The following is a 12501-nucleotide window of genomic DNA, read 5'->3' on the forward strand; positions in this document are numbered from 1 at the left end:
AGTGAAATATTTTATTTGAATCAATAAAATAAAAAAATAAATAAAAAATAATAATAATACAAAAATAAATTCACAACACAAGAAAATCCGCGCGCAAATCATAGCGCGTGACAATGAAATCAAGAACTTTCGAGCCGACGCGGACGACGAAGGAGCCTAACAAAAGTACCTACAATCATAGGCGGCTCGTGACAAAATTGTATGGCCGTGTTCACTTGAAATAAAACAACGAAAATAGGTACCTACAATAGCGTTAGCAGTACAAAAAAAATGAGCACCACATTATAAATGTCTATTTATACACTAAAAATTATAGAGTATTTCAAAACGAATTCAATTATTATTTAGCAATAATTAGAAAATCCCCGAATTTGCATTAGTGATCGTATTCATAGTGTTTGTCTACACTAATATTATAAAGAGGAAAACTTTGTTTGTTTGTTTGATTGTAAATTGTAATGAATAGGCTCATAAACTACTGGACATTTTACCAATGTTTGCAAGTTTGTGATTACTTTGATAGTTTACCGATTTATAATAATTGTATACTTATATCATTGTTTAAAAATATTCAAACACAATATGATATAGGTACTGATTTATCACTGGTTTCAGTGATGAACTGATGAGTCAATGTTAGCCACAATACTAATCACTTTCGTCATACATGTGTATGAACTATGATTGATGTGATTTGCAATGTGGTGAAATTTCATAAAAATCACGGGCCAATTTTTTGTTTTGAATCCCACCGAAAATACATATATTACTAATTGCGTTATTAGAATAATTAATTACTATACCCACGATCAATTATTACAATTTACAATATAGTCTCAAATGCATACTAGAGAAACATTGCAATTTGAATCAATTAAAATGCATAGCATACAAAAATAAATTCACAACACAAGAAATTCCGCGCGCAAATCATAGCGCGTGTCAATGAAATCAAGAATGTAATTTTATATCAAGCCGACGAGCGACGACGCCGAACTAAAGTACCTACAGTACCATTTACCTTCAGTGTACAATACAGTTTACAGACCTACGACGGACGAACAATAATGAGTAATAAATAAAAAAAAACATAGTTTCTAAGGTCATTAGTTTTATTTTATTTTATTGTTATTTTCTTTGAACGATTGGAAATGAAATTACTCAATTTTTACACAGAACTTTGATTTATTAGAATTATGCTCATTATGCATAAGATAACGAACGCGAATGCACGACATCTAGCGCGTCAATGTCTAAACATCGCCTTTCGTTTAGACATTGACGCGCTAGATCTGTAATAAGTATATAGTCTATGCGCTAGATGTCGTGCTTTATGTCGTGTTTCGCTTGGCAAAAGTCACGCACACTACTGTAGAAGTGTCAAATTTTTCCGGTATATTACTGTTGTTTTTCTAAGTAAATATTGTAAATTATTGATTAAAAAGGTCGAACGCGCACACATTTCATTATAGAGAAGTGATAAAATGATTAGTTTTAAAGAAATAGTGTCTGTGTTAAGTGTTTAGAGGTAATCAAAAATGTATGGAGGGACGGTCGGAACATCAACCTTAAAGTCCCATTTTAGTTACTGTACGAGGGTTATATCTATGTATAATATTTTACATGTTTAATATTATCATGAATAGTGTGTTTTTGTATAACAGCTATTGTGTTTCCATAAAGTACCCTCAAAATTTACACCAACTTTAAAAATAAAATCCACAGTTATTTATTAGCATTTTATTGCTAAAACAACATACTGTTTTTACATTATGTTATGCAATTATTATTTTTATTTCAGCCTTCCATCATTCGTTTTTGGGATAGCACACGATCTAGGCACAGTGTGGAGTATGGATTGGTGTCCTTCTGGGACTTGTGAACTATTAAAAGATGAGGAAGCAAAAGGTTTCACAAGGCTGGGATTATTGGCCGTAGCCTGTTCTAGTGGGTCCGCTTATATCTTCTCGGTTCCTCACCCGTCGTCGATAATAGAAGGGTCAGTATACTATAATGAACAATTGCTTTTAATATTTATTGAAATTGAATTTATGCTAGTAATTTAAGTACCTTTTATAATACGTACTTATAACGCACGAAAATAGGGATCATATTGGGATGGGATATTTTTTCATGTTTGAAGCATCATGTTATTAAAATGGCTATTTCTTATGATAAAAACAAGTTAATGTAAGTATGTATGTTTCAGTGATAAATTGGTGTATAAGTTGAAACCTGTAGTGGAGTTACGCATGTGCCGAAGTAAAAATCAAAAATTTCAAAGCACTGCCATTAGCTGGTCCAATGTAAGTATATTTTAATACGATTGTACTCAGATTAAATTATAATTTAATACCTTTTTATTAACAGTTTAATTATTTTTTTCAGAATAAAGGTCATGCGTGTATAATAGTGGGATATTCTAATGGAGCTACAGCAAACTTTGATTTGAACACCGATTCTCCGTTGCTTACATGTGTAGAAGATGGCGTTACAGTGTTCTATCCATTCCACGATGAGAAATCGCATTCGGCTTGTGTGAACGGTATGATAAAGTTTAAAATCTATTTCAAATGTCAAAATTCCAAATATATTACGTTTGAAAACTTTCTTTCAATATCATAATGACAATATAAAGAAATGAAAAAAAAGTATGTTGAAGCGACTTCAAACTACATATTATAATCCCCAAACTTAATAAATGTCGTAGTTTATACTGTCTGTTTCTCTAAATATATCTATGTTAAAGTCGATATTTTACAGCTGAAGTTCGAGTAGATGTGTACCGCTTTTCCACTCGTGACTAACTTCAGCTTAGTGGAAAGGCTTCACTACATAGTATAAAACAGAGTCGCTTTCTCTGTCCCTATGTCCCTTTGTATGCTCAAATCTTTAAAACTACGCAACGGATTTTGATGCGGTTTTTTAATAGATACAGTGATTCAAGAGGAAGGTTTTAGTATATAATTTATCACTACATTGTATAAAACAAAGTCGCTTTCTCTGTCCCTATGTCCCTTTGTATGCTCAAATCTTTAAAACTACGCAACGGATTTTGATGCGGTTTTTTTAATAGATAGAGTGATTCAAGAGGAAGGTTTTAGTATATAATATAATTTTGACGACGCGGTTGGCGCAGTGGTAAAGTAACTGCCTACTGTGCCTACTGTCCCGGGTTCGATCCCCGGTCAGGGCAAATATTTGTGTGATGAACTCAATTATTTGTTCTTGGGTCTGGTTGTTATTATCTATATATGTATTTATTAAATATTATATTTATCGTCGCCTAGTACCCACAACACAAGCCTTAATTGAGCTTACTGTGGGACTAGGTCGATTTGTGTAATAATGTCCTATACTATTTATTTATTTATTTATATTTATAATTTATTAGGTCTTAGACAAAGCGGGCGAAGCCGCGGGCCGTAAGCTAGTATTGGATATAATATTTATTATTGTACCGCAGATGTAGTATCTCTGTGCGGTGGAGCTGGCGGTGCAGAATGGCGCTGGTCGGGCTCGTGCAGTACTTCAGCGACGGGCACCACTGCAGTACTGGGGGCTCCTGCGGCGACCGCTGGCACTGCGCACGTGCAGCTCACAGCTACACATATAGCACGGGAACCGCTTTGGCCTGCCGCTTTACTCACTGGGAACAGTGATATTGGTATGTACTGGAGTTAACTGAGTAGCAAAGAGTAGTAATCTACACTCATATTATAAAGAGGAAAACTTTGTTTGTTTGTTTGATTGTAATGAATAGGATAACTAAATAATAATAATAACTACTGGACCGATTTTAAAAATTCTTTCACCATTCGAAAGCTACATTATCCACGAGTAATATAGGCTATATATCATCATGCTAAGACCAACAGGAGCGGAGTAATGCGGGTGAAACCACGCGACACAGCTAGTTATGTATAAGGTCACTGCAATACACAAGCATTGACGTCATAGCTGTTCTGCTTATGATATTGGTGAGTAATATGGATTATTATCCAACTTACCAACCTGTTGGTTGGTAAGGTGCACTATAAAGTCGTGCAAGTGGCACGCCAACTATCCTGACTCTGTCGCTTTGCTCGATAACAATAAGTTGGCGTATACTAGAGATAACGTATTGGAAAATTCAGTCTAAATTTTAAACTCGTCAGTTCTTCTGTCGAGTGCTTTTCATGTTTCGTCTTCGCTTTTACTGCCAGTGAAATTAAAACATGTAATGGAAACTGTATGTGATATGAATACTTACATATAAAATATATCGTCATTACATCCTTTTTTCTTTATTATAATATAAATAAATAAATTATCTAGTTAAAATATATTGTCATTTATAATTAAATCCTTTATCCTTTAGATCCAATTAAATGTCTATTTATTTGCGCATGTTGTAACATCACCACTGCTCGAACGGTGAAGGAAAACATCGTGAGGAAACCGACTTGTCGAAGAATTAAAAAGTTCGACGACATGTGTCATCCGCTAACACGCACTTGGCCAGCGTGGTGGATTATGGCCTGTACCCTCATAGGAGGCCCGTGTCCCAGCAGTGGGAACGTATATGGGCTGATGATGATGATGATGATGATGATGATGATGATGATGTAATGTCCGTTTCCACAGTATCGCAAGCAATAAACGAGGTGGACTGGTGGGGGTCGGGGCGGCGGTTGGGCCCCGTGAGCGCGGCGTGCGGCTGCGCGCACTGCGCACGGCTCGCCGCCTTCATACCGCCGCTGCTCAAGACCATGTTCCTGCACCCCGTGTTCCATGATAAACGGGAGGTGAGTTATATGAAATGAAATGAAATAATTTATTTGCAGGAATTGTGGTTAACTACAAGGTTTCACAATATATTACAATATAGTCCACACAATTCGCCAGCAAACTGGCATACAAATATTTATGTGTATTTAACTAACTAAAATACAATATATTTTTAATATTTTACATTACAGTTTTTATTATTATGTTGTTGTTGTTAATCATAATTATAGTCCTTTTCACCTATGATGATTCCTGTGACACTTCATCGTGTTCCGAATTACGTATTTTATGTTTAAAAAGTTAAAATAATTTTAGTGCATAATATTTTTATTTATGGCGGCATTATTACCAAAAATATAAAAATGAAACATGTTAAGCTTATAAATCGAAAACAGTATTGTTTAGTTTAATATAATGAAAAATAAAATAAAATAACACAAAAATATAATACCTACGCAATTCATGTACATGAAATGGATCGTTGAAAAATCATAGAGTTGGAAAATCATATAATCGGCGTCCATCTTGTGATCGTTTGTCAATCGAGTCAATCATCTGTACGAGTACGTCAGCCTTGTGTACAAGTTGCATTTTTATATTGATACTTTACGTGGTATTCTGTTATTTTTACTAATTGTTATTGTTGACCTTTGTTGCTGTTGTTTGCTAAGTTTCCTTAGTTAATTGTTGGCGAAATGCCGAAAAAACTAATTTTGGTACTTTATTCAAATCGATTTCATTTCCATATAGAATATTATCGATTATCGGAAACAATTGATACGATTTCAGTAACCGACATCTCTACACGTGTCAAAAATCGATGTGTCACAGAAATCATCTTAGGTGGAAAGGACTATAATTGTGTCTATGTGCTGAAAATTATCATATGTAGTAATAAGTGTATGGCTTGAATGCTAAATATAACAGAGCAATTTAGGTAATCTCATTTATTTAATATAAAATTAAATTAAAAATTCTTTATTCTTTAAGACACGTACATCAATCATACATACATACATTTTACATAATGCTTTAAAACAGTTTCTTAAAGAAAAACGTTAAAATACAGTAATAAAATCACTAGTGGTTCCCGCACTAGGCAATGTCTGTCCTGTGGGACCGTTATATTAACCAAAATAGCATTTCAATTTATATTTGACTAAAATTATTAATATAAAAAATATGATGGAAACGCTGATCATTAAAAGCGTTAATGAACCATAAGACGTAATAAAGTTTATTGAAAATTTCCGTCGAAAGTATAGACATAATATTATCATAAATGTTAAGGTAAACACATAATAGTAAACATTTTTTTCCTTGTTTATGTACGTTGGTTAAATTCAGGCGAATAAATTTTAAATAATACTATATATTTTTTTACAGTTGCAAGTACGGATAAAAATTGATATGGTGCCTCTAAAAGAGAATAAAGACTCGAAAAAGAAGTCCGAGCAACCTTTAAAATTGGAATCTTACGTATACGAAGAGGTTACCAAATATTATGGAATTGAATATAAATATGCCTCAGATTTGGATAAGGTAAGTTTTTATTTAACCGCACATGGTAGAAGGCAACTGCCTCGTATTAACTATTAATGGTACCTGCAGCATCGTTTGTTCCTATAGACCGCCCAGCTTTTCCAACGCCTCACCTTACCTTCATTCATTAGACACAATACTACAAAATATTAAATCTAAAGAAATCATACTCACCGGGGATATGAACCTTGACACAATTAACGAACTTAAAAGTAACCACACAAACGACTATCTGAATATTATTGCAATGCACGGTTTAATTGAAGGAATCAACTTACCAACTCGTAAAAATGCCTGTTTAGACCACTTTATGATAAAAACCTCAAAACCTTTTCAAACTGTTGTATTGCCTGAATTGACTGATCACAAGCCCATAGTTCTCTTTATTGAAGAAACAAAAATATCCAACCAAATCCAGACTAACAGTAAGTGCAACATTGACATGAAAATACTCGGTGATAAACTAAATGAAAAGCCTTGGTTGAAATTTAACTTTTATGATATGACGGATGTAAACCTAGCAACAAATATACTTTTAAATTGTATTAAAGATTCTATAGTTGCAAGCTCTATAAATAAAACAATACCTAAAAATAAACGAATTCTGAAACCCTGGATCACACCTGCAATATTGAGATCTATTAGAAAAAGAGACGCAATGCATAAAAAACTTAAAAACCAACCGAAGAATGAAATTATGCATTTGAATTATTTACGCTATAGGAATACGTGCAATAGAATCATTAAGACACAAAAAAATCAATATTATAGAAATCAGTTACTTTCTAATAATCGGAATATCAAAAACACTTGGAATACGATAAAAGAAATTTGCAATATGAACAAAAAAACGGCAACTTCTAATAATTTATTATGTAACAATACAAATGCGGTTGAGTCTCTTGATATTGTTAACAAGTTCTTCACTGGGGTAGGGCAGGATTTAGCAAACAAAATTTTAAATTCTATTGATAAAACAGAGGACGAACTTTCCAGAAACGCGACAAGTAAGGACGGGCCGCTCCACTCCATGGCTTTAATACCAACAGACTCATATGAAGTTAATAAGATCATTCACTCAATGAAAAAGAGTAGTTCGCCGGGGTGGGACGGTTTGACTTCTCATATACTACAAAAGTTCTCTCAAATTCTAGTTGACCCAATAACCTTTTTATGCAATCTTAGTATGAGCTCTGGAATTTTTCCTTCGTCTTTAAAAAAATCAGTAATAGTACCAATTTTCAAGTCGGGTACTGCTACAGAACCTTCCAATTACCGACCGATCTCCTTACTACCCAGTATTTCTAAAATTTTAGAAAAAGTTGTTACCAAAAGACTGATCGACTTCCTAAATGTAAATAATATAATTTCACGACACCAGTTTGGTTTCCGTTCTGGAGTCTCAACTGAGGATGCGACGCTAAGACTTACCGAACTTATAACTACATATCTGGATCGTGGTGAGAAGTGCCTGGGAATATTTTTAGATCTCCAAAAGGCGTTTGATACCGTGTCGTCTAGAATCCTCATTGCTAAATTGCAAAATATTGGAATCAGAGGAGTGGTCTTGAATTGGTTCCAGGACTATCTTACTGACAGATCACAGCGTGTTAAAGTAGATGGCCAGTTTAGCAACGAGGCAACTAGCTCTCGGTACGGTATCCCTCAAGGAAGTACGATCGCGCCAATCTTATTTTTGATCTACATTAACCCACTGTGCATGATGCAGATACCCAACGCTGACATTACTATGTTCGCCGACGACACTGTCATCCTATTCCACCACAGAAACTGGCGTGACGTCAAAATAGCTACAGAGGCAGGATTGGCGGCGACATCTAGATGGCTTGAGGACAACCTTCTATCGCTCAACATAAGAAAATCAAATCTTATCTGTTTCGCAAAAACAAAAACTGGATTGCCTACTAGTGATTTTAATATTAAATTACATACCTATCCGTGTAACAGACATCATCACTATACCAGTAGTTGTGCTTGTATAAACTTAACGCGTGTAGAGCACTGTAAATATCTAGGCATTCAAATAGACCATAACCTAAGATGGATACCGCAAGCGAATTACCTAGCGACTAAAATGCGGCGCCTGGTGTATATTTTTAAGTCACTTAATGCTGTTGCCAACAAGAACATCTTGATTCTGGCCTACAAAGCGTTGTGCGAAAGTTTGCTTCGCTACTGCATATGCACTTGGGGTGGTATGGCAAAAACGCATTTAATACAAGTGGAACGAGCACAACGTTGCCTTATTAAAGTTGCCTTGAAACTTCCATTTAGATGTCCTACCACTGCAGTTCTCAAAGAAGCACAGGTGCTTAGTGTCCGCAAATTATATTTCTTAAATATTCTCCAGAGATACCATATTAATACTGTACCTACGCTTCAAATAGCGAATAAACGGATAGATCGATGCCCTGTACCTGCTATTAAAAGTAAATTTGCTAACAAATCATACAGAGTACTAGCTCCTCGTATATACAACAAATTGAGCAATAAAATTAATGTAAAAAAGCTAAATAGGAACACCTTTAAGAAAACAGTTTTATCATGGCTAGACGAATATGATTACGATGGCTTAGAAAATCTCCTTATCTCACAAGTTAAATAAATTATTCTTAATGTAACTCACCGCAATTATACCTACTACACAACACGTTCACTCGTTACTCAAATAAATAAAACACACACACACATTCACACACATCCACCCACACTCACACACATACATACACATACACACACGCAAACACACACACAAACACACACAGCACACATTCACAGAGTTGGCTATTCTCCCTTTTATTTTTATTTTTATTTTAAATTTTGCCTTTGTATAAATTTTCTTTTCATTTTTACCTTTAACAAGACCAAGATGTATCAAGGGAAGGGACTGGCTCTCTTAACACAGGCTATGCCTAGCAAGAGAACCAGAGCCTCATATTCAATTTTGTATAATCTAAAGGTGAAATAAAGATTTATTTTATTTATTTATTTATTATTTATTTTTTAACAATAATTTGTTATGAAGATATGTTGATTTTTTACAAAATGAATATATTTTTATACAAATAAAAAAGAATGTTCTATTAAATATCATCTGACTGAGTTATTTTTAATACAACGCACAATAATAAATACGTGATATTACGAACATAAAATTTAACATTTAATAATTTGTATCACCAATAGTTCTCTTATAACTTAACCATAAATTAAAAACTAAAGTATTTATAATTACAATAATTGTTTATTTAATTGTAGTCGGATATCCAACACCATTTAAACAAGCCCCGGAAGAAGAGTCCGGACCAATTCCCCTTAGCCGAAGTGACGTCGATGGAATTCTGTCCAGTGCCCATATATCACAAGAAACTAGCCATAGCTACGCATTCTGGTATGCTTTTCGTTATAAATACGTGATAGCAAATAATTTTAATACATTTTAAACAAATATATTGAGCTTTAATGTATTAGATAGTTGTGGTCTTACCACAAAACAATTTAAACACAGTCTAACTTTAAACCAGGGATCTGTCAGTTTAATAGTCTGTTGTCTATATGAAATACGACAAAACCAGATTAAAGAGAACCCGCGCTTAAAGTTAAGTAAGACAGTTCAGGTTTTGTACTCCAATGTTCCAAAGATGTTATTGTAATAAATATTGGCGGATTGTTTAATCGAACGTGTTATTGTATTGTTGAATTGTAATTAATTATTTTTTTTATATCTGTTCGTTTATTAATAATTATAATACGTTATACGCAGTCGTGTTTGAGTATTCGTATATTATATATTTTTTTATTCAATGGCGTCTGTTATGTGATTAACATAAAAATAAAGATATAAATAATTCACGTTTGATTTCTTAGCTTTTTGGGCTATTTTTTAACATGGAGAATAAATTGAAAAGTGTTCGTCACAAAAATGTTTTGTAAAGACTATAAAATTAGAGATGGTTTTAATTAAAATTAAAATGAATATGTATAAAAGTATGGAATCAGAAATTTGTAAATAGCATTGTTTTATATTTGTAAACACTAGTACACATAGTGTAGAACACATAGTGGATTTTAATCAATATTCGTATTAAAATGATGATAAATTTTCTTGTATTATTACTTGCAAAATAAAACATTTGATCTCGGCTTTTGTTATGCAGTATAAAGTAAAAGTAATAAAAATTACTTGTGGTTCTAAACTGATCTTTCTCTAAATAGCTACGTGCCATAAATACGTCTCTTTTAAATTCAAAAGAATTGAAAACTCTATATTGGTGACAAAAATAAAAAAAAAATCAGTTCAAATGATTCGTATAATATGTATTTCATATAATTCAATCTGCAATACTTTTTTAAAGACACCAAAATATAAGGACTATAAATAATATAATCTATATAAGTACACCGCCCATAATGTAACGTCGCGTATAATTTTTTTTAAGATTAAGCATTGCGTTTTTTTTTTGTAACACGATAAACATGATAATATTGAAGAACTTGTCTATTGGCACTATTGGTCAAATTATTGATAAAAATCTCAGTTATTTTCATAAAAATGGCCATTCATGGTTCACAGCTAGTGTAATACGTACTTCTGTCTTATTCAAAGATTTTATCGTTATCAGGAATGATTTTATTAGCCTTGCTGCGTTGTATTGAATTTTCAATTTGAATTGATTTCACAATTTGTACGAAACATTCAACATTGTGTGTCAATATAATATTGTTGCCATCCACAAAATCAATATCAATACATTATACACTACACATTAATTACACATAAGTTTAGTGCCAATTATTTCGTTATATGTGGACGTCAGTTGTAAGGCATATTCAATTTGTCACGAATGTCATCGACTGGACACGTTTTAGAATTTATTTGGCATCATGATTTGCGTGTGACAGTCCTTTATTAAGCTCCAATCATGTTCCAATACAGTTCATTTCAGTGGGGTCAATGGTTTTAAAACCTCAATAATATTATGAAATATTATGTTGTAGATATCTCTAATGTACTAAAATTTTTACTTCTAAATCTAATCTAAATTCTAAAGAACTTTTGTATCAAACCCAAGTTCTCTCTATGTCAAAATTGTACAGTACAAGAACCTTATTTGACCATCTCATCAACATTTTTGGAACATCATTTTATCATACAATGTAACCAGTATAATCCAGTTTGTACTAGATATCCGTGCGCCCACATACAGATTGGGTTTTTATTTATGTTTGCGTAATCCCACTTTGAACCACTTCGCTTTTTAGGCACATTTCGTGATCTATTTTCTGAATATTTTGTTTAATTCTCAACTAAATGGATCTCTAACTATTAATGGATCACTAAAGTGAACACACTTAAGAATTGAAAATATAAAACAAAGTGTTTCTCAGTTTCATTTTGGAGAAAAGCTCATTGGAATTACGCCAACTATAAATAAAAGTCTACTGCATTGAAGTGTTTAGGAACCGCTGTGACGCTACACATTATTTTTTGTGTTGAAAATATTAAATTGTATGTGACATCACTATGTATAACGTGGAAAGTCCGAGACAGATTGAAAAAGAACGGTTCTTATTAATGAAATTTGTTTGCAGATCTTTAGTAAAAATGGTTAAATCTTTGGTACGGATGTAATGTTATTTATGATAAATAGGTACATAATATGTAAAAGTGTTTTCAATAAGTTAATTGTAAATTATGTTAAAGTTGTAAAGGTATAATATAACAATATTATTTATTAGTAAGTTTTAGCTATAACGAAACCATATATCGGAATTCAGTGATATTAATATATTTATTTATCTACTAGTAAGTACATCATTATGCTTGTTGCCTAATAAAGTTTTTACAAAAAATCAATCTGTTTGTTTTTATTTTGTTTCCTCGTTACTTTTTATCCATTTAATTGTGGTAAGATTCTAGCCAATCGGACGGAACGGATGGACGGAATTTAATGTGAATCTTTTTCAGTGAGTAAGTCTCTAATGGAATTAAAAATTGGAATAGGTTACAATTTTTCTGTTTACCATTCTAATTTGTTATTGTTGAGTATACAATGAGAAATAAAATAAATTAAATATTAGCTATTGTTATTTACTTATCTACTATATAAAAATAAGTCGGGTTTTCCTTCCTGACGCTATAACTCCAGAACGCACGAACCGATTTCC

The 12501-nt window shown here is 32.8% G+C and overlaps 1 protein-coding gene and 1 long non-coding RNA gene across 5 annotated transcripts in view; one reads left to right on the forward strand and one right to left on the reverse strand.

The window, feature by feature from the left end:
* Window positions 1-12205, forward strand: part of LOC149490631 (uncharacterized) — a 37066-nt gene extending 24861 nt beyond the window's left edge. For all 3 annotated transcript variants that reach the window (XM_089706853.1, XM_089706862.1, XM_089706858.1), the window contains 7 exons: window positions 1802-1999; window positions 2210-2306; window positions 2389-2545; window positions 3467-3667; window positions 4627-4787; window positions 6157-6312; window positions 9592-12205. In XM_089706853.1, the coding sequence (XP_089562979.1) occupies window positions 1802-1999; window positions 2210-2306; window positions 2389-2545; window positions 3467-3667; window positions 4627-4787; window positions 6157-6312; window positions 9592-9750 (1129 nt within the window). In that variant the 3' untranslated portion in view covers window positions 9751-12205. The remainder of the gene's footprint in view (window positions 1-1801; window positions 2000-2209; window positions 2307-2388; window positions 2546-3466; window positions 3668-4626; window positions 4788-6156; window positions 6313-9591) is intronic.
* LOC149490632 (uncharacterized) overlaps window positions 1-12501 on the reverse strand; it is a 43883-nt gene that overhangs the window by 14292 nt on the left and 17090 nt on the right. The window contains exon 1 of one of the 2 annotated variants that reach the window (XR_016317131.1): window positions 3462-3580. The exons of the other annotated variant lie outside the window; for it this stretch is intronic. This is a non-coding gene — a long non-coding RNA (uncharacterized LOC149490632). Of the gene's footprint in view, window positions 1-3461; window positions 3581-12501 lie in introns of those variants that run through there. 2 annotated transcript variants of the gene reach the window in all.

This window comes from Colias philodice, chromosome 2 (genome assembly GCF_061535455.1).
Source record: "Colias philodice isolate Cphi_HAF_F1 chromosome 2, ilColPhil1 Martin Lab GWU primary, whole genome shotgun sequence".
NCBI lineage: Eukaryota > Metazoa > Arthropoda > Insecta > Lepidoptera > Pieridae > Colias > Colias philodice.